The sequence below is a fragment of the Pseudonaja textilis genome, chromosome 3 (assembly GCF_049901715.1).
Source record: "Pseudonaja textilis isolate UNSWEBS1 chromosome 3, rPseTex1.2, whole genome shotgun sequence".
In the NCBI taxonomy this organism is placed as follows: domain Eukaryota; kingdom Metazoa; phylum Chordata; class Lepidosauria; order Squamata; family Elapidae; genus Pseudonaja; species Pseudonaja textilis.
Window position 1 is genome coordinate 58952772 of NC_141992.1, and position 24898 is coordinate 58977669.

Below are 24898 nucleotides of genomic sequence, written 5' to 3' on the forward strand. Positions count from 1 at the left end.
AGGATATGCTTAAAGTGGTCTGCGAGCTGCCTTGGTTGCCAATATGCTTTGGGATCTAATTTAAGGAGCTGGTAATAACCTGTAAACTCCATAGGGCTTGGGACCAGGCTATCTGAGATACTTCCCAATTACAACTACATATCACATCAGGTCCAGCAGGGGAGACTCATTTTATGAATCCCTTCTCCAAAGGAGTGTCATTTGGTGGGACTCAGGAAAAGAGCCTTTTCTGCTATGGGTCTCACTCTTTGGAACATTATTCCTCCAGATCTTGCATTGGCTTGATTCTCTGGGCTTCAGGGAAGTCTTGGCTGTGCCATCACAATGGTCTGTAATAGTTGGGAGCTTTTACAATGTTGTGTTGGGTTTGGTTCAGTAATGGATTTTGCACCGATCAGGAGCCAGGAGTGGGATTTGTGGGTTCTCCAAAGTGCACAGTATCTTAGCTTGGGGCTCCCCTGGACCTCTGTGAACCCCCAGCAGCCCACCTCTGCATGGAGGCATGTAACTCTTTGGGAGAACTGCTTACCCAGAAACCCCACCAGCTCAAGGCAAATTCATAATACTCTGCCAGAGACAGAATGGTGGAGATATGTTCTTGCTTGCCCACGGCCCACTTCAGTCTTTTCTTGAATGTAAGGCAGCTGCATAAGCCAATCTTGGAAAATGCTGTATCTATAGATCTGAAAGAGAGCATTAAGGCTTTGGCGAAGGATGGCATTAGAAGGATGGCGTCTGGATTGACACAAATATTTGTTTTCATGGGTATTAATCTGCATATAGTTAGAAATAATTAGAGATAAAGGTGTCTTTTAGCCTTGAGAGAAGTTGATGCTTTCTAGCCTTCTTCTCCCAAGTCTTGATATCTGTCCTGCCCTATCTCACTTGGCAAGGTAATAATTACTAGTCCTTGCTGTTTTCATGCTCCTGCTAACTATGTGTGTTTTTGGTGCAGAGAAGTATAGTGCCAAGAAATCCTATAGTTGTTTATCCAGAGGTGGGATTGCTCTGTCGTCTCCTCAGTTAGAACATGTCCTCATGAATAAAGAGCTGAGAAAAATTGTTTAAATTGCTCTAATTGCTTTTGTGCGAGAGACAATGAGTGACATGTCTTCAACCAGTATCATTTTTTCTAGTGTGATAATTATGCTAGAGCCTGAAGCTAGTAATTTGCCAGATTTTCCAATTGACTCCCAGTAGTTTTATACAAGTCAAGGCAAATTCACTTGATAGCATTTATAATTTCTTAGTTTTATGTCAGGCTGTTATGTTATCAGTGAGTCAAAATTTTCAGCTGTTGATGCACCAGCAAAGTAAGTTAGATTGGAGTACCTACAGTTATGTGCATGCTCCCTCAACAGGATTATCTGAGGACCCCAATTGTTGGGGGCAATATGCTGACTATGTAAACTGCTTAGAGAGAGCTGTAAAGCAGTATATAAATCTAAGTGCTATTGCTATCTCATCCATTTAGCTTAACTGAGTATTGAAAGCAGTCATCCATTTTACACCCAAGCAATAGTTAGTTTGGGTGATGCCACAACTTATATGAAATATCTAGGCATCCATTCCAGACTTCATGGTATAAATATGTTCAAAAACATTTTTCTTAGGTCCTTTCCTCAAGCTTACTTTTGCAAGGATAGAGCCAATGGAAGGGAGAGCTGGCAATAATGTCTTCATTTTAAGCAATAATTTGAGCATTCCCAATAAAAGAACTTCATGAAGATTGGGATGCATATGGAAACCATGCATTTTAGAACTCACTAGGAAGACAGGAAAACTCAAGGAAAGTGCTACTGCGATATGCCAAAACATTCTGCATTTTAATCCTTTCCCCATCAATCTAATAGAAAACTAGATTAAGATTAAGGTAAATTTAAGGAAAACCACATTCTATCTAGGAAAAATTCATAGAAAATTTCTCTTAGGTGAAATATGGCTTCCTTAAACTTACCTTATTCTTACAGCAAAAGAAGAGTGACTGTTTGATTTGTTTTAATTGTATAGTCACTATTCAATTAATTTGCAGCCAAACTGGTTAAATTAAATCTGAAAGGAAAGCAAAACATGGAAAACTTTTCTTTAAGATTACTTTCAAAAAGCATGGACGTCGGAGAGTGATAGAAGAAAGGTAAAAAGTAAAAGAAAAAGTGTACTATATTGTGATAAAATTTAAATAACTTGCAGAAAGTAATTCTAAAGCATGCTGAGAATGAGACAGCATCTTTGGCAGAAGAAGAAAATGTTGGACAGTTTGTTGTTGCTGTTTAAGAGAGAAAAAATTAATAAAGGCTATGCTACAAAGTGGCACGGAACATCTCATGAGGAACTTTTGGTCTCAGTTTGAAATGGCTGCGAATTTAAATGAATTAATTTCAACCTCATTCACACTGGTGTTTAATGTAGTAATTTGATTTTAGATCTAGGCTGGGATTCTGATTTTAAATTCCTTTGCTTCTTGCTCAATGGAGAAAGCAAGCTGTAATTATGCAATTGAAATCAGGTTCCAGAGAAGGAACCAAGTATCACTTAGAACGTACAAGCTTGAGATTTTAATGGAGCAGAATGGCTATATCTTGGTTTGAATTGGATTTCCAGCACTATCACTTTTTCCCATGAGGACAATGAATCTTTTGCAGCATAATAATGTTGCTATTTCTTAAGGTTGTGTGATAATTGGTTGGGTTTATCAGAAGCCTTTCACATTTCCAATCCTCACTGTTCAGCATGAACTTATACACACACACTTATACACACTAACACACACACACACAATCCAATACAAAAGATTACATGAAATTTTTTTTTTTTTAAATAATGACCACACATTTTTATAATTTAGAATTATGTAAAGGGGATTTGGCAATAGGGGATTCTGAATCATTGATGATAGATGAATATTGCCTTCTGGTTTATAGGCAGCATAACTTAAGGACTAGCTGCCTCAGAAAGGAAGTTATTATCCTGCAGTCCCACTTGTGAGCGTACATTCTTCACCCAGCTAAACTTTTCTTATGACTGCCTCTTATTATGTAATGCTTACAGTGCAAATAAAACCATAAACTCAAGTATACTGTAACAGATTTTAACAATTAAAAAAGCCAAAAAGCACAGAGTTCAGAAAAAGGCTAGTGAATTGCTACAAACAAGAATACATTAAACATTTTAGTTTTTTGTAATTGGCAATTCTGAGTTAAGTTACAAAGCTGCCTTTAAATGAACCACAAGTCAAAGGACAATGTTTTGAAGTCATTCAAAGAAAGGTTGTAATATAAGCTTTTTTTAAAAAAAATCCTGATTTGGTAGATATTTGGGATCTTTTGCTTACTATCAGCACAATCAAGATATGATTCATTAGAAATGACCAGAATGATGACTACTATTAGACTACTTTTATGCTGCCTGATATATCTTAAGGTTAGGGTTAGGCTTAATCAGAACCAATGTGGCCATGTAGCGACTTAAGAATTTGATTTGTCTAGAGAAACAGATTTCATATCCCTGCTTTCCTATAGAACTTGCCTCTGCGTATCCATGAGGGAAAAGGAGGGAGGAAGAGAGGAAAGAGAATATATGAGAGATATTAAATTACTTTTCTGAGTACCTTGAGGCTGAAAAAGCGAATGCGTTAAATAATATGCGCAGAGCTGTTCTTTCACTCTTGTACTTTACCAGGAAGTGATTTTGACTGGAGAGTATTTCCTCATAAGCTATACTCAAATCCTTTCCAGGAAAAACCAGAAAAACAAGAACAGACTCTGTTGACATCCTGGCTTTATGAGTAGGCACATGAAATCAGTTGAGAATAGCTATAAATTTCAGTGGCTGGAACTGTATATAAACCCTCAGATCAGTAGTACCAATTATTTATGGGTTCATTTGATTGAGATATTTGTACCCTGTTTTTCATCAAATAATCCCTATCACAACTTCAAGTACTATACTACTTCCCTCCCTTTGACAGTTCCATGATTTTGTGAAATTCTAGTGCAGTGTGTCAAACTCACATCGTCACATTGTCACATGATCTATCGCAACATTTTTCCCCTTTGCTAAACCAGGGGTGGGTGTGGCCAGCACGTGACACATCCAGCCCGTGGGCCAAAAGTTTGACACCCCTATTCTACTGTAAAATAGAGTTACTGATGGCTAAAGAGATGCTTCCCCACCCAAAACACACTACTTCTCTTGACATTCCTCTCAGCATAGATAACTTAAGGATCTGGCAGTGTAGGCAAGAAGAGTAGGAAAGAGGAGTTATTGGCACAGTGGGTGAGTCCTGATTCTCCCATTGCCAAGAGTCCGGAAAGCCCTGAAAATCAGTGGCCAGAGACCAGAGGACTAATAGGATTAATAGGAGCCAGGCAGCCCCAAAGAATACTTAGGTATGTAAAGCTATGGTAAAGGTAAAGGTAAAAGTTCTCCTTGCACATACATGCTAGTCATTTCCGGCTTTAGGGGGTCGTGCTCATCTCTGTTACAAAGCCGAAGAGCCAGCGCTGTCTGAAGATGTCTTCATGGTCATGTGGCCGGCATGACTAAACGCCGAAGGCACATGGAATGCTGTTACCTTTCCACCAAAGTTGTCCCTTTTTTTCTACTTGTATTGTTTTATATGCTTTCGAACTGCTAGGTTGGCAGAAGCTGGGACATGTAACAGGAGCTCACTCCGTTACCTGGTGCTAGGGATTCGAACTGCCGAATTGCCAACCTTTCTCATCGACAAGCTCAGCGTCTTAGCCACTGAGTCACCACGTCCCTATGTAAAGCTATATATAGCTTGTATGGCCTAGTTTGTGCCAGAAATCTTGAAAACACCACCTTAGAACTGGAACTGAAAAAGACAAGTTCATGCTGCCTTCTTGATGGATCAGGGGTGATCTGAAGATGACATCATCCATTTCTGTCTTCAAATACAATTGCCAATGTGTCTCTCTAACCCAATTAATATTAGGATAAGTGCATTGCAGTGCTTCAGTACATCCAGGTAAGAATTCTCTGGAGTCTCAATTGCTTATAAAAATGTTCTTTGGTCTATATTGATTCTTGATTCAGTTTTTTCCATAACACTGAGAATACCTAAAAGATGTTCTGTGTGGGAATTTCCATTTTAGTTTTAAAATGTACACTTTCTCTGGGGAGATATTGTAGGGCTATTGCTGAAAATAGAATGTTATTCCATGCTTTATGAAACAGACTTTAAGTATCTCTTCCTAATGTGTATTATGTTACATTGCTTTAACAATATTTCTGAATACTGCAGTCAATACTGCTACAAACTACATTTTTACCGGTGTGTATTGCCTTAAATTTCAGTTTATACTCTATTAATAAAAGCTATTTTCTGGTGTTTCAGCATCAGTATAGCTGTAATACCAATTTCGGAAGTATTACACCATGGTATTAAGTATTCTTCCGGATTGCAGTACTTAAATGTTGAGCGCTTGTTGCTCAGTTTTTAAATCAATTTAAATAAGCAGCCTGTAGATTATAATATAATGATGGCATTGATTTTCCTATTAAATGCACCAAAAGAAAAAAGAAAATTGAAATGGTTGTTTTGCCCTCAACCTTTTGTAGTTTTTGCTGTAAGCAAAAGATATTTATTCTTTTCCACACAGCCTCCCATAGATGGTCTGCTAGATTCCTGATTTTCAGTCCTTTTATTCTTACTTGTCAACTTTTTATTAATTTTTATCAGAATATAAGATACAAAGGAAAATAAAAAAAGCAATGGAAAACTAGGAGAAGGGCAAAGGGAAAAAGAGAAAATGTGGGGCAGGAAAGGAAAAAGAAAAAAAAGGCATTGACTTCCAATTCTCTTTGGCACAGTAGAAGATAATAACATTACAAGCACAACTTTTTATAATCGTATATGCTAGCTATTTCTATAAACCTTTCTAACTAACAAAATCAAAATTTCATATTTGTTTTCTATCACAAGCACACAGTCCAGAAACTCAAACCTATAAACCTGCTCTATAGATATGGATAATGCTAGAGTGCTGATTCTTGGCTTAAAGAATTCTGTATTTCTGTGCATTTGCAATTTATTTTTTCAAAAACAAAAATAGTTTAGATCTAATTCCTCACTTGCAATAGAGACAGAGTCTTTGTATAGGCTAGTGCTAGGTATTCCTCTCAAGCAATATCTAGCACTAGCCTATACAAAGACTCTTTTAATTTCTCCAAAGCTCTGTATGAATGCCAGAATCATGAATGATGACTTCTGTGATGTAAAAATCTATCTCTTCTTCTTGGTATTGCATTAAACCAGTATCCGTCTATAACTCATTTTTTTCTGAAGTGACTGGGCCCTTCTGTTAATTATTTTAGTTTATCAGGATTCTGTGGCATTAGCGTTATACTTGCTGTATGGTCTTTCTCCCATAGTAGCTGGTAAAATAGCTTTACTATAACACTCTTCTCTTTATCAGTCACAAATATAAAGTATTGCTTCCACTGCTATCTGTGTTGCAGACTGTTTATGTTGAGGTAGAAGACTAGTAATGTGGGTACTAGTAGTCCTTCCATGTTGCTTATTATCTTTTTAAAGTATTATCGTATCTCTCTCTGTCTCTATCTCTGTCTCTCTGTCTCTCTCTCCCTCTCTCTCTCTCTCTCTCTCTCTCACACACACACACATCATATGTTCTGGTTTATAATGAACAGAACAACTTAAGAATAAGTGGCATCATTACTTAAATAATTATTTAGAACAGTAGAGTAGGGTCACTGCTTTCTCCTTGCTCTTCAACAGACTGTATTTTTTTTTTCATTTTGGTTCCTCTTTTCTAATTCTGTTCTAATTTTCTGAACTATGTGCATTGCATATTCTAGTAAAATGGACTATTACTCTACTAAATCCCTGATCACATGGAAAACTGAATCTGGGAAGGACTTTGGGGAACACAATTCATAATAGAGTTGAGACCAAAAATGTATTTCAGAAGTATTTTGGGTACCCAAACAGGCTACCACAAAAAAAAAAAAACCCTTCTCCCCCAACTGTCCACACATACTACAAATGCCTTGAATTTGCTTTGAATTCTCAGTCAACCTTAGTTATTTTGCCTGTTTATGTAGAATCACCTTTATACTGAATGTTTCCATTTTAAAGTTTCTCTCTTACTATTTTGAAATAGACAAAGCTTTCAGACAAAGCTGAAAGTCATAGGTGGAGCACACTGGATGAAATTATCAATGGCCAGTTTTTCTGGGTGGGTGGTTTTGACAGAAGTTGGCACTGTATGATAAATAAGCAAGCCAAATCAAATGTCATTCAGCCAAGTATCAAGTTGTGAAACCCAGCTGAGAGAAGGAGGGTGTACCAGGAAGGAGTGTACATTACCTTGAATGTAAAGGTAGATTCCCAGGCCAACTGATTGCTTCCTTTCACTTTGACATGAACCAAAACTGAGATGGTGCAAGACGGACATAATACTAAGAAGAAAAGAGCCGAGCAAAGGAAGGAAAAGAGTTCAAGGTATTGTGCTACTCAGGAACAGAGAAGGAGGAGGAGGAGGAGGATGGTAGTGGTGGTGGTAAAGCAAGTGTCAGGATTAAAGGCTGGATTTTTCAATTGCTTATTAAAGAGTGCATAGTGTTCTTATGCTTCTGTTATGCTGAAGAATGGTATTTATGTTTTCATCATTGTCACAATCTTGTAGGGTCAGTTGTAAAAGTTCCAGGATTATATTATGCTTTACTTGATGGCATTCTTTATAGAAAGATTCAGGGATACATTGAGGTTTTCTTTAGGATCATTTCTACATACAAAGAGTGTGAAGATGAGTGAGATGGGTTTTCCAGTAATCTTCTGTATCTCTAATGATATTTGTACTTGGAAGGGCAGAAAAAGAAGACCACAAAAGGAAGAGTAGTACTTCAGACGTTTCTATGGTTTCTGACATTTCTAGAATTAAATTAAATTCACGAATGTCTTCAGGATACAATTAAACAGCAAACACCGAGATAGCAACTGTGACAGTACAATCAAAGCTCCACCTGTTTTTATGTGTTGTTTTAAGCATTCTGTGGCATCTGCCAAGTTGACATTTTTTGAGCACACTGTGCAGAATGTTTATTTGTGATTCAGATACCAAGAAGGTGTGTGAAAAAGAACGGTAAACAAATAGAGAAGGGAAGAGAATATACTTTTGTGTCTGACTTCAGAACTTCAGATGAGTTCTGCAGTAAAACATGCTGTTTTACATTTTGATCTATTTTATAAAGTGAAAGGGATAACATGGCTAAAAGCGACATTAAGACATTTCATTAAAAATCTGGCAGAGAGAGAGATAGAGACAGAGACAGACAGAGAGACAGAGACAGAGAGAGATTAAACATTTGGTCAATTTTCTTGCACTAAAAAGGTGGATAGTTGAATAACAACAGGTATAAGCCAGTTTGATGTTAGTTAGGCTGTTAGGATGAAACCCATTTTCAGCTTACTCGCATTTATTTTTGCTCAATTTGTAGATCGTCTTTTTCCTGACTGCCAGTTTCTCCCACAGCTGGTAATGTGGTTCTATTATTGTGAACCTTGTGAAAGATTAAATGCAAATAATCCCCAACACATCTCTGATAGCCATTAATTCTGGACAGAGGATTAGAAAATTAGAGAAAAACATGAACGTTTTATTGACCAGAGCAAAGTAATTCTGGCTGTACAGTATATTAAACTTTCTTTTGTCTGCTTGATACCCACAAGATGGTGCTGTGTCGATGCACACCGCTTTCTGTTGCACCATTGCTGAAAGGTTTCTTGAAATTGTTTTGTTAGGATAGGTACATTATAACTTACTCCTCTAATATTTACTTGCTACAAATTAAATCTCACTGAGTTCAGTAAGACAGTATAACTTTCTGAGTTCAGGAAGGCTGGACAGAAGCCGGTAGAGGGGTGATGGAATTGTTTTAATGATTTGAAGAGAAATGCTTCATTTGCACCACTGTAGGAATATGAACCTATTTGTATTCAAAGCATGTTTTGGGAGTTCACCTGCTGTATGAACCAAGAAACAAACTTATGGTAGTGCCCAAAGATGCACTGAGCAGCCTTCCCCTCCAAAGTCTTCTTTCTGTTTTGGATCTAACTAGTTGCACATCACCAATTTGGGGTTCAATTTTTTTTTTTACTACTGGTTCTGTGGGCGTGGCTTGGTGGGCGTGGTGTGCTTTGGTGGGCGTGGCAGGGAAAGGATACTGTAAAATCTCCATTCCCACCCCACTCCTGGGGGGAGGATACTGCAAAATCTCCATTCCTTCCCCACCCCACTAACCTGCTTTCCAGCTCCGTTCTCCTGTGCAGGGCAACTAAAGAACACCCAGCTGATCAGCTGGGACTTGGGAGGCAGAGAATACATGGGGATGGGACCAGTCAGAGGTGGTATTTGCCAGTTCTCCAAACTACTCAAAATTTCCACTACCAGTTCTTCAGAACTGGTCAGAACTTGCTGAATACCATCTCTGGACAAAATACCTATTTCAAAGGATCTTCACAATGCCTTGCATAGCTATCATCTTGAATGGCAGTCAGGGGTTGGCTTTTTTTTCCCCAGAATTTGAGAATAATTCATTTGTCAGCATTCTATCTATCTTCCTTTCCAGTACAAACTCTGCAGTTTTTCTTCATATTTTTTTAGTGGGCAAATCCTAACCCTGTAAAAATGGGTGCCTTGGGGAAATCCAAAATAGGAAAAAATCACATTTTGGCTTAATTTCCTTGAATGCAGCAGGTTGATTTATTGGGTCATTTCAAATATTGAACCGTGCTTTGAATGGGTCTATTTCTATGGTTGGGTCCCTCATTATTCAAAATTTTAAGTTCTGAGGCATTGCTTTAGAAACTTAGGTTGTGCAATTGCTAAAACATATTAGAAATGTCTGCACATTATCACATAAAGCAAGACAGAGTTGCAGGCAACTTTCCAAGTTTTTTTTTTTAAAGTTACGCAGTTAATTCACACATTATAGAAGTAGCAGAAACATAATCCAGATCCATATCATGGGCTCAGTAAAGCTGAAGGCTTTCAAATGCCCAGAGCTGATATATTTGGAGAGATTTCCTTGTTGTTTCATTAACACTTTCTCTTTCTCAAATCTGTTAATATTTATTAAGGGAAAGTAATAAAGAAAAACATGCCAAAGTCCAGTCTCAGCTATAGAGGCAACAGCCAACACTTTTCAACAATCATGAGCCAGACATCAGCCCCAACTCAGCCACTCTATGACAAGCCTGAAGAGAAGAGTTTTGCCTTCGGAATTCCTGACATTGTTGTTGTCATCCTTTATTTCATCTTTGTCCTAGCTGTGGGAATATGGGTAAGTCCCCTAAACAGCCATTTTGGCAGTTAGGGAAGCTCTGTCTGTCTGTCTGTGTCCTTTAGGTGGACAATATACAATGACCCTGCAGAAAGTCACAGTCACTTGTTCCTGATGGTTTTTTTTTGTTTGTTTGTATTTTGTTTTGCCTGATAGTTACATTAAGGTTGGCCACTTTCCCTTCCTAACACAAACCCTAGCTTGGAAATAAATCATTCTCTTTGCAAAAGGGAGACTTCTTATTTATGTTATTTATCGCACAGATAACTGTTTCGTTTCGCAGGTGAATTTATGCACCTTCCTCCTGATACCACAGATATGAAAGATAACTGAATATTCTCCACAGCATTCCTTACTTTCACTGGTGTTGTATAATGTTATAGAAGCAATCACAGTAGTAGCAAGCAGTAGGTTTCAGAAGGGTTGCTGACCAGTAGAAGTTGCCTTACCTCAGATCACCCCATAAATTCATTTAGCCTATTGCTGATAATGACTAACAATAGCTCCCCTAGCTTTTGGGCAGGGGTTATCAATGCTTATCTGGAAATGCTGGGCAAGTGAACTTGAGGGCTTCTGCATGCAAAGGAGATATTCTGTCATTGAAAGACTGTCCTTGCCCTTTTCTGAATCCATCACTCCCAACTTTCTACTTTTAGAGAGTATCAGCAGCCATGTCCGTCTCTTTCATACCCAACATCTGATACATCCAAACCTCCACTCTGTCACTTTGCATTTAATATACAAACCTCAAAGTGATTGAGTCTATCACAATCTATCTACGCTAACTTATAGTAGTGAATTTTTTTCATTCTTTACATGACAAATGTATTGTGTGCCAGTCTTGAAGACAGTATCGCTCTCAAGTTCACTGTGTTCTGGTCTAAAACCTTGAATGCCAGTGTCCACAGTAGGGAACAGCTATTGAAGAATGCCTGCTATGGGTTGAGAACAGTTAAAGTGAAATAAAAGACTCCTAAATAAATCAATAGAGCAAGGTTTAAGAATAAAGGTGGAGCAGATAAAAGAAACATGTGATTCTGTTCCATATATTTCTCTGCACTTCTTCCTTGTAGAGAATTTCATCCAGGAATATTTTCCTATATCTTTCTTTCTACTTGTGCTGTCTATACCCTTTGAAAAGCCTCTTTGGAGAAGGAAAGGTAAGGCTCCAAGCTGCATACGACACCGTCCTGCATCCCATTTTTTTCAGTCTCCAGATCCCTTTTGTCTTTAGTACCAAAGTAAAGTTAACAGAGATTTTAAAAAGTAAAAAATTTGAACTCCAAGGAGGATAAAGAGAAAATCTCAATTGTGACAAGTATGGAATGTCACCTTAGATCAAAAGAGCTATGTAGTTGTGGTTGCACATAAAAAAAGCAGTCGGGGCTTTTGTCCCACAGTTTCATACACCCTCTTGATATTTTTGATTCACTCCCATCCATTGGTGCTTGAAACCTGGCCCACCTATGTTTAAATGTAGCCCCAGTGCCAACCACATTGGTCTAGGCCCATAACCTAGAAACTTTTGGAGGTCTGAAAGGTGAAGGGATGGAATAAATTTCTCATTCTGTTAAATACTTCTTCCTTTTTTAGAAGTAATTTTATTATAAGAAGATTTTTCATAGGTTTAAAAAATTCCAGAAACATAAAGGAAAAGTTGGAAAAAGAAGGCAAAAAGAATACAAAGGAGGAGTAAGGAAATAAAAGAAAAAATACAAATATCTAAAGAAATGACTTCCAATCTTCTTTGCAGTAGTTATAAGCATGATTGTCATATTCACCCACCCAAATTACATATTATAGTTCCCAAATTACATATTATAGTAATGGTATGTGGGAATGACCTTGGAAAACCAGGCAAAGAGATGCTATCTAGGGAACAATCAAATAAGAGGAAGCAGAGCCCACAGCTGCATAGTGGGCAGAGCAATAGACTCAGGATGGACCCTCAGACTGAAAAGAATTGTCTTTTCAGACTTGCAAGATCATGTTAATGTGGCTTTAAAATAAAGTGAAATTAGCTTATCTGGCCATGTTTCCTGTCTGATCTACTGGAAAGGCTGTCATCTTCTTTACTTAATCAAACATTTTTTTTAAACAAGTTTTATTGATTTTACAAACAAACAAACAGAACAAAACATCATTAAACATTAAAAACATAAAACCTCTTTCCATTGTAGATCTTTACAAGGCAGGTAATATATTGCTTTATATCACATACTTATAATTTATCCCATTTCCATATAAACACGTAAATTCCCTTTACCAAATTCCACATTGTTTCTCTTTAATCATTATTCAATCATATTTCCTTTCTAATTTATCTGGTATTCAGTCATCACATTTATATTTTCCTCTGGCTTGTTTATAATTATTATCATCTAGTCTTCCTCCGCGATTTTATTATTTAATTCTTAATTAAACACACACACATAAGACATATACATAAAAACATAAAACTTTCTTCTAGAAAGTAACTTGGCCCCAGATTACCTCTTTTTGTATGGACTTCAATTGAATTCATGCTCTTCTTATATACCATTACCCATCTTATTTACCATTCTATATCTATTATATAACTCCTCTCCACTTTTGCCTCATCTTAATTCTGTTTTATATATTTAATCTTGCTTTAAAGAAAAATATTTTTATATCTTTTGTCCATTTCTCCATTTACATCTGTCCCATTTCCAATTTAAAAAAGAATAGTTTCCCCTGGAATCACTAATTGGAGTATGATGCCTTTCTATCATTCCCCTAAATTAAAATTTAAAATAACACCTAAATCCCAATCCGATTCTGCTTAGTACATTCTACTATTTCAGAAACCAATACTACAATAATAAATCCATAACAGTCAACACATTAATCCATTAAACTCTATATTTAAACTAATATTTTAAACATTCCCTTTAGTATTTTATTAAAACTTAATATCATTCATTATTAAACCTTTTAAAGTTATACCTTGATATTTTAGTCTTTTATTAGATCTTAAAAAGTTCTGATTATCTACTTATAATACAAATACCACTATTACAATACTCATGTGTACTTTGCAGAATCCCCCTTTTTTTAAAAAAAATCCCATATATTACCCATTATCCCTAAAAAAAATTTCCTTTTCTCCATCTTGTTTTATACCTTTGTAACTTTTTTCCCCCTTTTCCCTTTCCTTCTTAGCCCGCCTAAACTTTTTACCCCCTCCTCTCCAAACCTCTGCCTTCTTGATTTCCCCTTTCTGTTGCATTCCTCTTTCCTTTTGCTTTCTAGCATTCTGTTGTTTTTGCATCTTCTTTTTCTCTTTCATAAACATTTTTTTATTTCTTAAGTCCTTCCTTTTTGCTCCTCTCTTTCTCCTTTCTTTCTTAGTCACACCGTTTAGTTCATTAAAAATGGCTTCTTCTTCCTCGGCTTCTTCCAGCTGTTGTTTAATTTGCTGACACATGACAAGCGCCATATCTAGGAAACAAAGGGCTTCTCCCATAACATCTTTGCCTTCTTTCTTTATTTTTAAATATTGTTTTTTAGTTCATCAAGAGATAGAGCCATTTTGAACTGTTTCTTCTTCTCTTTCTGTATCCTCTTCTTATTATTAAGCCAATCAGTTATTTCCAAAATTAAAACAGTTCCCAAAAGTCCCAAAATCCCACAGTCATCAAACAGTCCAGGCAGAGGACAAGCTTCTTCTTTTTACAATTTCTCTTCTAGGGGTGAAGTCAAATTAGGGAAAGAAAAAATGTCCAATCTGTGCTTTAAATCTTTCTTAGAATTAATTTCTATTCTCTTTATCTTCAAGGCATCTCCTCCAGCAAAGTCTTAGAGTAAAAAATTGTTTTCCCAAGCCTCTCCCTTCCCATTTATAACAAAGGAGTTTAGGTTTTACCTTCTATCAAAAGGCTGGTTTCCCTTGACCATTTGTTAATTCCATAAGGGAGGGAGAGTAACTTCCCCTTTTCGTCACTTTTCTTCGCAGCTGAAAACATCAATCGGGAACATTATAGCTTCCAAGCCAATACTTTCCCAGGTGTTAAATATGTCCTTAAGGTCCCAGTTCGACCAAGAAAAAACTTTCGTTTTAGAACTCCTTCTTCCTCCTGCGCATTCTTTATCCAGTTGCCGGCTTCTTTATGGCAGCCATAAAGACCGCCGCTCCACCGTCTTGAGAGAAGGGGGTTATTGCCAGCTGGGGGGGGTTGCGATACCCCACAACCCCTGTCCGGATCCCCCCTTTCTTCAGCTGCCCCAACAGGGCAGCCTTAGCCTCCAAATCCGTCAGGATCGGAGGCACCAAGGCGGCTAGCACAGCAGGGATCGCAGAGAAGGCGAATCCCTGCTGTCACCGAAGCCGACAAACCGGAAGTGTCCCTAATCAAACATTTTTAATAAATGCATTCTAAAATCATCACTTCATTTTTATCCATTTTTGGCAAAAAGTCCACAAAGGAGTTCAAGTTTTTTTTTTTTTATTGAAGTAATTTGTAGTTCCCTCCTTCTTCAGTGAATGTCATACCATTCAATTTTCTTAAAATCCAAGCCAGTGTTTTCCTTATTTCACTATTTCTTTTTTGTTTTGTTTTTAGTCTTCTCTTCGGGCCAGTCGAGGAACAGTTGGAGGCTATTTTTTGGCTGGAAGATCCATGACATGGTGGCCTGTGAGTATAAATATTTTATTATGGTAGTTCTACATATTCTTTAAAATATCAAAATTGGGATTCTAGTTAGATGCCCACCATGTGACAGCTAAGAAAGAGACACACACACAGAAAACCAATGCTATACTCACCTCATGGTCATCTGGATTTTTGCAACTGGATTCTACTCTATTCTATTCCCTTCCCTTCCCTTCCATTCCCATTTATATACCACCTATTTCCCCAGTAAAGTGACTCTTTGACAGCTTTAACACTAAATGCAAGAGATGGAAATACAATAAAAAGCAGTCTTCCTACATACTTTTAGTTTTTATACATCTAAATAGTAACAAACAGAACTAAACCAAAAACAGAACAATTTTCTGCATCAAACTGAATCAGATTCATAGACTACCTTTTTTTCAAAATCCAAATTCTGCCTTTAGAATAAACTAGATAACCCTGTGACCTCTTGAGTCATTCTCTTTGAGAGAAAGATAGTAGAATCTGATGTAACAAGAAAAAAACATTAAATTTTAGGCTGATCATATTTCCCCTCCATGGTTCCATGGTTCCATGATTGTTTAAGAAGAATATATATCTTAAATAGAAAAATAATTGTAATAGTAAGCAAAATTTAATAAGTCAATATTTACTAATGTAAAAAGAGAAACAGAATGACCCACAGGTAGGCAAAACAGCAGTGGAGCAGAAGCAACTTTTGACTTCCAACTGACTTCTCCATTGGTTGTGGGAAGTTGGCACATTGAAAGGAATGTGGTATCTCTGGCAGTCCTAAAAACACTATGCAAACAGTTAAGTGTATTCTCCATTGTGTGCCTGCTTACTCTCTTGTTGTCCTTTCTTTTCCAATGAATGTAAATATAAGTGTGAATTGCCTTCTTGCTAATTATCCTAGAGCTGTGGTCAATATTTCAAAAGATGGGGGAGTGGAGTGGAGGAAAATAAAATACAATCACAGTAATTACCTACTTAATGACTGCTTCAAGGCCAGCAACAATACACAGAGACAACTCGAGGCTGCTGTCGTAGTGGCTGATTACTCCAACCCTGGAGAGTACTATATCACTGCTAGCGACCTCCCCTTTAAGACTAGGAATTAGAATGAAACTCTATATACACCACCCAAATTAATTCACCCCGATAAATCTTACATCATTTGTCAACCCCTTGATCCCCCAGACACAAACTCACCCTCTTTTGGCTCCACCAAACATTTATTGACCCCTTGGATGATTCCATTGACCCTTGGGTATCAATATTGGCTACTTTAGAGATTCTTTTTTTTCTTTTTACAACCCTTTATCCCTTTATTTGGGGTAGAGCCATGGAAGCTTAATGGAGCTGAGTGTTTGCTGGTTGGATGCTTTGCCTGATGCCTATGAGGAGTTCGCAGCAGATATTTTCTCTTTGTACCCTGATAGAGAGACATCTGTTTAGGATTGAACTCTCAACCTTCCAAGTGGGAGGCAAACGTCTTCATCTATAGGCCACTCCACTGCGTAGTGGGGAACCCTATGTTCAAAAAAAGAAGTAAAAAAGAGAGTAGACTTGGATATTAGCAGCTATAGTAAATATGTAAGTAAGGAATATTCAACTCTGCAAATCATAGCCTTATTGCAGTCTGGAATGTCCACTGGTGTTTATGTGGATTGCATAAAGTGCAAGACATTTAAGGCTTCAATCACACAGTTGTTGATACCATCTTGACCTTTTATAATACTCTGTAGATATTTCTGGTGGCCAAATAATTAGTATGGTTAGCACTGGGATGAGGACAGGAAATCAAATGTATTGCCACTCAGGTAGCCTATTTAAAATGCAATAAGACCAAGGAAAGCAACAAAAAACTTTATCTCAAGAGGCATTATATTGCTGGCAGCCAACTGAGGATTTAAATAGCTAAACTTCATATTTGTACACAAATGAATGTACAATGCCACCTGGGATTTATAAAGTATTATTGTCTCTTAAAATATGATCACCAAGGCTTTGAAAAGAGAATGGGGATAAGAGAAAACTTAGTACAACCACAAGGGAATAATGGAGATTTTCAAGATTTTTCTTTTAAAATAAAAATAAAAATCCTTCAGGTTCAGAAGAGCTACTATTCTCTTACCTGAAATGATGGCAAAAATAAGATTCCCCCTCCCCACTGTCTAATAACTTCTTCATTTATTGAGCAATTTTGTAAAGATTGAAGCTTTCTGTGCTAAACCACTTGGATTTAAATCTCCGAAATGATTCACTGGAAAGGCATAAACCTTTTGAAGGACACTTTTTTTTTTTGGAGCAAAAAGGTAATATAACAATAATTTAAAGGCCCAGAGAAATAAATGTCAGTGGGATGAATATCTTTTTCACCCTCCCTCAAAAATACAATACTGTAGATCTTTGGAGAGTTTAACTGCAAGCTGAATATGGCCTTGAACTTCAACTTTGGGTTATATGAACTGTAAATTCTATAGACAATGTTTTAACAGACACACAAATACACACATATATAAAGGTTTGGTGTGCTTTGTGCTCCAGTGATGTTTAACCTATTGTTTACCTATAGTAATATTGTAGGAAATTTAAAAGGCTGACAAGAAACCAGTTGTGCCCAACAACTTCCTTGCTAGGTTAAATTTCTTGAAAGAAAAGGCAACTTTCATGAGAATAGAGTCCCAGAAGAGATATGTTGATTCGTTTTTATTAAGCCCCCACACTGATTTTTGACCCCATCCCAACTAGTTGAGTTCTGCCCTAAAGAAGACCAAGTGTTGCTTTGTGTTTCTGATTCTTAAAAAGAAAAAACACAACTATTCGTTATGAAAGATTGATGAGATGCTGTATGTCTAAGAAGCAAATTTCGTCATCTAATCTCACAGCCATATTTCTTTTTGTTAGAACAAAGAACTGGACAGAAGACCTTTACAAGATTCATTATAAGCATCAGCATACAATCTGTTTGTCCAAAATATTTGAACTTTCATTTTTAAACAACCTTAATCATACCAAGAAACTTCAAGTAGCTTTCAATGCCTTATGTATGTTTTCATGCCTATGGACACATATATCCCATCCATGCATGTATACATACATATAATAAAAAGTTAGCATTTAGAAGATTATATGTTCCCCTTCCAAAGTGAAACCTCTTTTCTGAGAGTCATATTTCTGCCTCTGAACTTTGGGGCCCTTAGCAAAGGCTAATAGAATTTGACCTGTTTCTCACCTTTGGGATAGTTAAAATATCAATACTGGATAAGACTAGGAACCTTTCCCTAAAGCCAGCACTGATAACATCTAAGCTGGGATGTAAAAAGCCTGACTGTGCAATGTGCATTTGAATCTTAAGGAAATAGAGAGGCTCCCTTCCCAGAGACACATATCCTTATTGTGGCAGGATTAAACAGAAGCTGGCAGACATGATCTCAGAACCATTGGATCATATCTTTCAAAGATCCTGGAGCATTGGACGACTATCAAAAGACTGCAAGAGAGCTGATCTAGTTCCTGTCTTCAAAAAAGAGAGGGTGTGGGGTAAATGGATCCAGAAAACAGTCAGTCTGATATCTGGGAAGATTTTGGAAAAGATAGTTAAGCAACAGATCTGTGAACACCTAGAAACAAGTAAAATTATTACTAGAAGCCAACATGAAACCCATGTTGGCTTCTAGTAATAATTTTACTTGTTTCTAGTTTGTCAAAAGCAAACCATGCTAGAAAAACCTTATTACATTCTTTGACAAAATAGCTAAATTAGTAGACCAGCAAAAATGCTATGGACATATATATTTGGACATCAGTAAGGCATTTGACAAAGTAAACCACAACCTACTTCTTGGTGAGACAGAAAAATGTGGGCAAATGGTTTTCCTGCTAATCTACTGATCCCTGTAGAGCAGTGGTGGGATTCAAATATCGTTGCCACTGGTTCGGTGGGCGTGGCTTGGTGGGCGCACTTTGTGCACATGCATACACTTTGCATGCATGCGTGTGCAAAATGCACATTTGTGCAGGCACAGAGATATTTGCGCAGGTGCAGAAATGTTCTAATTCACCTCCTGCAAGCCTGCATGATCCCGGTCACTTCAGCAGCTGCCGCGCAGCACTATTCTGTGCCGCACAAAGCAACTGCGCTTCAAATTCTCCCATGAGCTGTTCAGAGCATCCAGTAGTGGGAGGTGCTTCAGTCTCTGCATGTCTAGGCTGGGCTTAATTTATGGAACGCTTCTCCTCCTCCACGGGACTCCTCCCCAGCGTTCCCCAGTTTTGCTCAGCCTCGTTGTGGATAGGCAGTGCTTTTTTCCTTCCTTGGCCGAAACAGGAGTATTACTCAGCAGGTTTGGTCCAGTTCGTTTTTTCAGGCTTTTAACCTCCAAATCACTTTACAATCTCCTGACGTTAGCTCTCTCCATCTGGTCGTCGGAGATCATTTGCATTTTCGGGCAGCGCTGTTTCACGCCCAAAGCAGCGGGCGGCTACAGCATTGCTCCAAGCCCCCCACCCCCATCTGCTTGTTCTACCCCCTGCTACTGTGATTCCGTATTGCCTTTCTCTATATCGGCAAAAGCGGCGTGGGCATTTTCGGTCTCATCTGAGTCGTATCATTGAGTTTTCCCCTCAGAACGCCATCTTGGTGTGGAAAGCAGTAAGAATTCTTTCCACCCCTTCCCCCACCGTTCCTTTTAGCCACAAGGAGAAGCCGTCAGAGGCATTTCCCCACATGGCAGTAGTTTGTTGCTGGGAAGCGTGGGCACACCAAAAATAACGGCCATTGTTTTTGCCTTTACTTTAAAAAAAAAACTGTGTATTTGTAACTATTTGTAACTCGAGCTGTGTGAGGTAGTTTTCCTTCCCGATCAGAGGTTTTTCCTTCTGATAACCTAAGGAATTATTACACCTCATTTTCTTATTAGATTCGAGGCCATCCGTGTATTATTGTTGGCTTAACCCTCACAGCCTTACCCAGCGGCACAACAGCAAGCACCCAGGCCCATGTCCGCCTGTGCAGGGAAGCTGTTGAAGGCCTCTCTTTATTATCTTGGCCTTTCAGGCATTCTTAATTTGGCTGTTTGGATATTCACTCTATCAAGCTGTTTCTCTATTAATTTAGATATATTTATATTTATATCTATCTGTCTGTCTATCTATCTATCTATCTATCTATCTATCTATCTATCTATCTATTGGTGACTTTCATTCACTCCAATGACAACAACAACAACAATAATAATAATAATAATCAGTTAATTAATTATTAATTTTAATAATTAATTTAATAATTAATAATTATTAAATTATTTATAATAATCAGTTAATTAATTATTAATTTAATAATTAATTTTAATATCCTAATAAGGAAAGATATTATTACTGTGATACAACTCATATTATATATAAATATATCTTAATTGAAAAACAAAACAAAACAAAACAAGGCGATAAGATATTATAAGGGCAACCGGTCACTTCTTGGATCAGGCCTGTGGGCGTGCCACAGTATTGCTTTGAATAACGAGCATACTGCATCTCTTTCAATTCAAAATGGCAGGCGGTAGTAGCTCTCAACCCTCAACATCAAGGGTCAAAGCTAAATCTCAGCACAAATCCAAGAAGACAAAAGGTCATTCTAAAGCTTCAGAAAAGGATGCCAACAGGCGCCATAAAGCATTAGAAGAGCAAATAGATAGGTGTGCAACGGAGGCACACAGGGCCTCACAGGACCTTCTGCCCCCCAGACCAGTACCATCTACCTCTTACCATCCTCCTCCTCCCCTAGATTTCTCCCTCTCATCCAGACACAGCTTGGTTTCCCAGAGTCAACAGGCCCAGTTACCTGGAACACAGACCATGCAAAGGGCTCCTGAAGCTACATTCACTCCGATGGCTGCCGGTCTTCGACAGGACGACATTCTTCCAGAGGAAGTTCCAGAGAGAATGAAGGCATGGATGGAGCTGGCAATCTGCCAGGGAATTGCAGCAGGTCTTCAACATGCAGTTCTGACCAGGGAACACCCAGTAACCACTGACTATGATTCTCAATCTCTAAGGTCATTGACCAGATCAGAGCAACACTATACCCAGGTACAGTTTCAGGGGGACATGCCCCTCTAGGGGCCGCAGGAGGAAGAGGAGGATGAGGCAGAAGAAGTGGACCACATTGATCAAATAAAACAGATTGGGTCAGGATCAATACATGACAGTGACCCAGCCCAGTCAGAAGCAGACCCCCTAGAAAGTGGGATGTCTGAGGATGAGGGCCTTATTCCCGATCAACCGGTATTTTTAGGCTAGTCCGCCCACAACTATTCAGATCACTTTTGTTTAAGGAAAAAAACATTGCACGCCTGAACAAGTCGGCCCCTTCTACCACTCCAACTCCTTCAGAAGTGGGACCAGAAGATCTAATTTTCAACCAACCGGTAGTCGAGGCAAATGTGATTCCAGTTCCTCACATGTTTTCACACCTGGTACAGAAACAGTGGGCATCTGCCACGGTGTACCCTGCCCCCATGGGATATGACAGGAAATATTTTAATTTGGCCCCTGATTTCTCAAAATTGTTGAATACTCCCGAGGTAGATGAACCTATAGTGGGATTAGCGTCCTCGTCCTCCATTCCCAGTGAAGCGCTGGAGGCATTAAAGCCAGAGGAAAAACGAGCCAAGCTTGCCCTATGCAGGGCCCATCAGTCTGACACATGGGCCATCAGAGCAGCCACAGCCGCTTCCTTCTTTACCCATGCTTCTCTAAGGTGGCTCCGTCTCTTATGGGAGCATATCCCTAATTCCAACATTAGAGCGCACCAAGATATTGCAAAACTTATAGCAGCCGCTGAATTCTCAGCTGACGCAACTTATCATGCGGTCAAGTTTTCAGCCAGGGCCATTACCTCACAGGTCACAGCACAATGCTTACTATGGTTAAAACATTGGCAAGTGGACATTAAGCACAAATGCAATCTGGCTTCATCTCCTATTGTGGGAGACAGACTCTTTGGCCCTGCCCTTGACCTGCTGATAATCAAAACCCAAAACAAAAAGAAAATTCTACCTTCCCTTTTTCGGAAGTCAGATTCTAGAAATCCTCGGTCCTTTCAGAGGGGAGTCTTTTGGCCCTTTTATCAGGGATTCTTCTCACTCAGATACCAAAGACCCCCATCTTTCAGACCAGGGCAGCAGCCAGAGAGGTCTGACTTCAGGGATAGGAACAGAAGGGGTGGCCAATCCAAGAGATCCTTTTGAGGAGCAGGAAATAGGTCTTTCTGGCATCCAAGATAACTCCCCAGATCCGGCTCCCATTGGCAGACGCCTTAAATTATTTCCAGACCAATGGGACTCCTCAACGTCTGATTCCTGGGTCAGAGACACGATCAGATTTGGTCTTGCACTGGAGTTTCAATCCACTCCCCCAGACTTTTTCATGTCACGCCCTGTTTCCAGAAATCTGGTTAAACATAATCTTATGGAAACAGCTATCCATCATCTACTGGACATACAAGCCATCCAACCAGTAGCTACCAATCAATGAGGGTGAGGTTTCTATTCACATCTTTTTGTTGTTCCCAAAAGTTCGGTGGGGTGGAGAACAATATTGGATCTGAAATGTCTCAACCGTTTCTTAGTATATCACAAGTTTAAAATGCATACCCTGCAATCTAACTTACTTTGCATCAGAAAGAATGATGTACTTATGTCCATAGATGTGACGGAGGTGTACCTACATATTGCTATTCGGCCTTCCCACTATAAATTTCTGAGATTCTGTTATAATAACCACCATTCGAATATGTGGCCCTTCCTTTCGGACTAGCTTCTGCCCCCAGGACCTTCACGAAGGTTCTCGCAGCTCTATCTGCTCATCTCCATGATATCCCCATACGACTCCAGTGTTATCTTGATGACATCTTGATTTTGTCATCTTCCTATCATTAAGCAGTCAGAGATACTCAGAACACATTATAATCCCTACAACAACACGGGTTCTCAATAAATTGGAAAAAGAGTCATTTAGCACCATCGACTCGGTTAACCCATCTGAGGGCAGTCATAGATATGGTGGAAGGCAAAGTTTACCTGTCACCAGATAGACTAAATAGCATTTAGCACTTAGTTAAGGAGATCAGGGTTTTAAGAGGGTGTCCCTAGTGGAACTATCAAAATTGTTAGGCAAGATGATCTCATGTATATCTATCATCCCTTGGGCCCAACTCCAGACTAGATCCCTCCAGTGGTTCCTGCTCTCGTACCAGCGCTCCAGCCAAAGCAACTCCAAATACAAGGTCAGGGTACCATCAAAGGTCCTCATATCTCTCCTCTGGTAGACCAGACCAGTCATCAACAGAGGCTGCCTCTTCAAAGAGCCACACAGACTTACCATCACCACCAATGTCAGCCTGTTTGGATGGGGAGCACACGTTCAATCGCTCACAACCCAAGGCCGCTGGTCCGCCATAGAACAGTCGTGCAGCATAAACTGGCTGGAGCTTCGAGCAGTACACCTGGCTCTCCGCAGCTTCCTTCCACAGGTACGCAATCAGCATATACTAATATTGACCAACAACGTAATAGCCAAAGCTCACATAAACAAACAGGGGGGGTCACACAGTCGAAACATCTCATGCGGGAAGTGGAGCACTTGTGTCATTGGGCGGAGAGCAACCTACTTTCCATCAGAGCAGAGCACATTTCGGGCCTGTCGAATACACAGGCAGACTGGCTAAGCAGGGCCACGATCGATCAATCGGAGTGGTGCCTCCATCCAACCCTGTTTCAAGAGGCAGTCAGGACATTTGGACAGCCAGTGATGGACCTGTTCGCTTCCCACTTCAATGCTCAGCTCCCGAGATTTTTTTCCAGGTACCCCTCGCAAGGAATGGAGAACTTCAATTCACTCCGCTGTTGTTGGCCCCCGGGACTTCTGTATGCATCCCCGCCATTTCCACTGCTTCCCAAGGTCATCCAGAAACTGCTAGACGAGAGGGCAGAGCTGCTTCTAGTAGTTCCTTACTGGCCCAGACGGCCATGGTTTGCAGACCTCTGCAGTCTATCCATAGCAACACCATGGAGAATTCCACCAGACAGGGTCTTGCTAACCCAGGGACCCCTTCAACATCTGGACCCTCAATGGTTGCACCTGACCATCTGAGGGTTGAGCGGAATCGTCTGAAGAGCAAAAAGTTTTCCAACAAAGTTATTGCCACCATCCAAGCCACCAGACGCCCCTCAGCAATTCACATTTACAATGCCACATGGTCCAGTTTCTGCAAATGATGTACCAAGTCTCGAATTGATCCCATCTCTCCATCTGTGGCTCAAATCCTAGAGTTCTTGCAAGAGGGACTTGACAAGGGATTATCACCTAATATGTTGAAAAGACAGGTGGCAGCTTTGGTGTCAGTTCTCACTTGTGAAGGTCTCCTATCTCTTTCCCATCATCCACGCATTCGGAGTTTCCTTCAAGGAGCCACAAATTTACTCTCTCCAGCAGTACACCGTTAACCCACCTGGGACCTTAACAGGGTCCTCATCACACTCAGTAAGGGCCCTTTTGAACCCTTGAAATCATCAAGTCTCCAATTTCTGGCGTATAAAGTAGTTTTCCTTGTAGCAATCACTTCTGCTCATCGTATTTCGGAACTTGCAGCTTTGTCTACAAAAACAAGATCTTTGTGTTTTCCATTCTGACCGGGTGGTCCTTTGTCCTAATCCTACATTTATTCCCAAAATTAACTCGGTTTTTCATAGGGCACAAGAGCTGATACTTCCTAATTTTTGTCCCAGACCATCCCAAGGGTTGGAATTACAATGGCATAGGGTTGATGTGAGGCGAGCATTGCGAATATATATTAACTGCACAGCAACTTCCAGAAAAACAGAAGCCTTATTTGTGTCATTTCAGCCCAACACTCAGGGATGCAAGGT

At 39.2% G+C, this 24898-nt stretch overlaps 1 protein-coding gene and 1 long non-coding RNA gene across 12 annotated transcripts in view; one reads left to right on the forward strand and one right to left on the reverse strand.

The window, feature by feature from the left end:
• The window catches only part of LOC148126134 (uncharacterized), a 119064-nt gene extending 115371 nt beyond the window's left edge, over positions 1-3693 (reverse strand). For 2 of the 3 annotated variants that reach the window (XR_015742869.1, XR_015742868.1), the window contains exon 1: positions 3608-3682. This is a non-coding gene — a long non-coding RNA (uncharacterized LOC148126134). Of the gene's footprint in view, positions 1-529; positions 684-3607 lie in introns of all 3 variants that reach the window. The other variant, XR_015742870.1, reaches the window with a different exon arrangement.
• Positions 3694-4161: 468 nt separating this feature from the next.
• SLC5A9 (solute carrier family 5 member 9) overlaps positions 4162-24898 on the forward strand; it is a 48090-nt gene continuing 27353 nt past the window's right edge. For 5 of the 9 annotated variants that reach the window (XM_026707041.2, XM_087929883.1, XM_087929886.1 and 2 more), the window contains exons 1-3: positions 7391-7489; positions 10127-10329; positions 14913-14984. In XM_026707041.2, coding sequence (XP_026562826.1) covers positions 10147-10329; positions 14913-14984 — 255 coding nt within the window. In that variant the 5' untranslated portion in view covers positions 7391-7489; positions 10127-10146. Of the gene's footprint in view, positions 4389-4568; positions 4991-7390; positions 7490-8484; positions 8523-10126; positions 10330-11407; positions 11490-14912; positions 14985-24898 lie in introns of those variants that run through there. The other 4 variants (XM_087929881.1, XM_087929882.1, XM_026707043.2 and 1 more) reach the window with 4 other exon arrangements.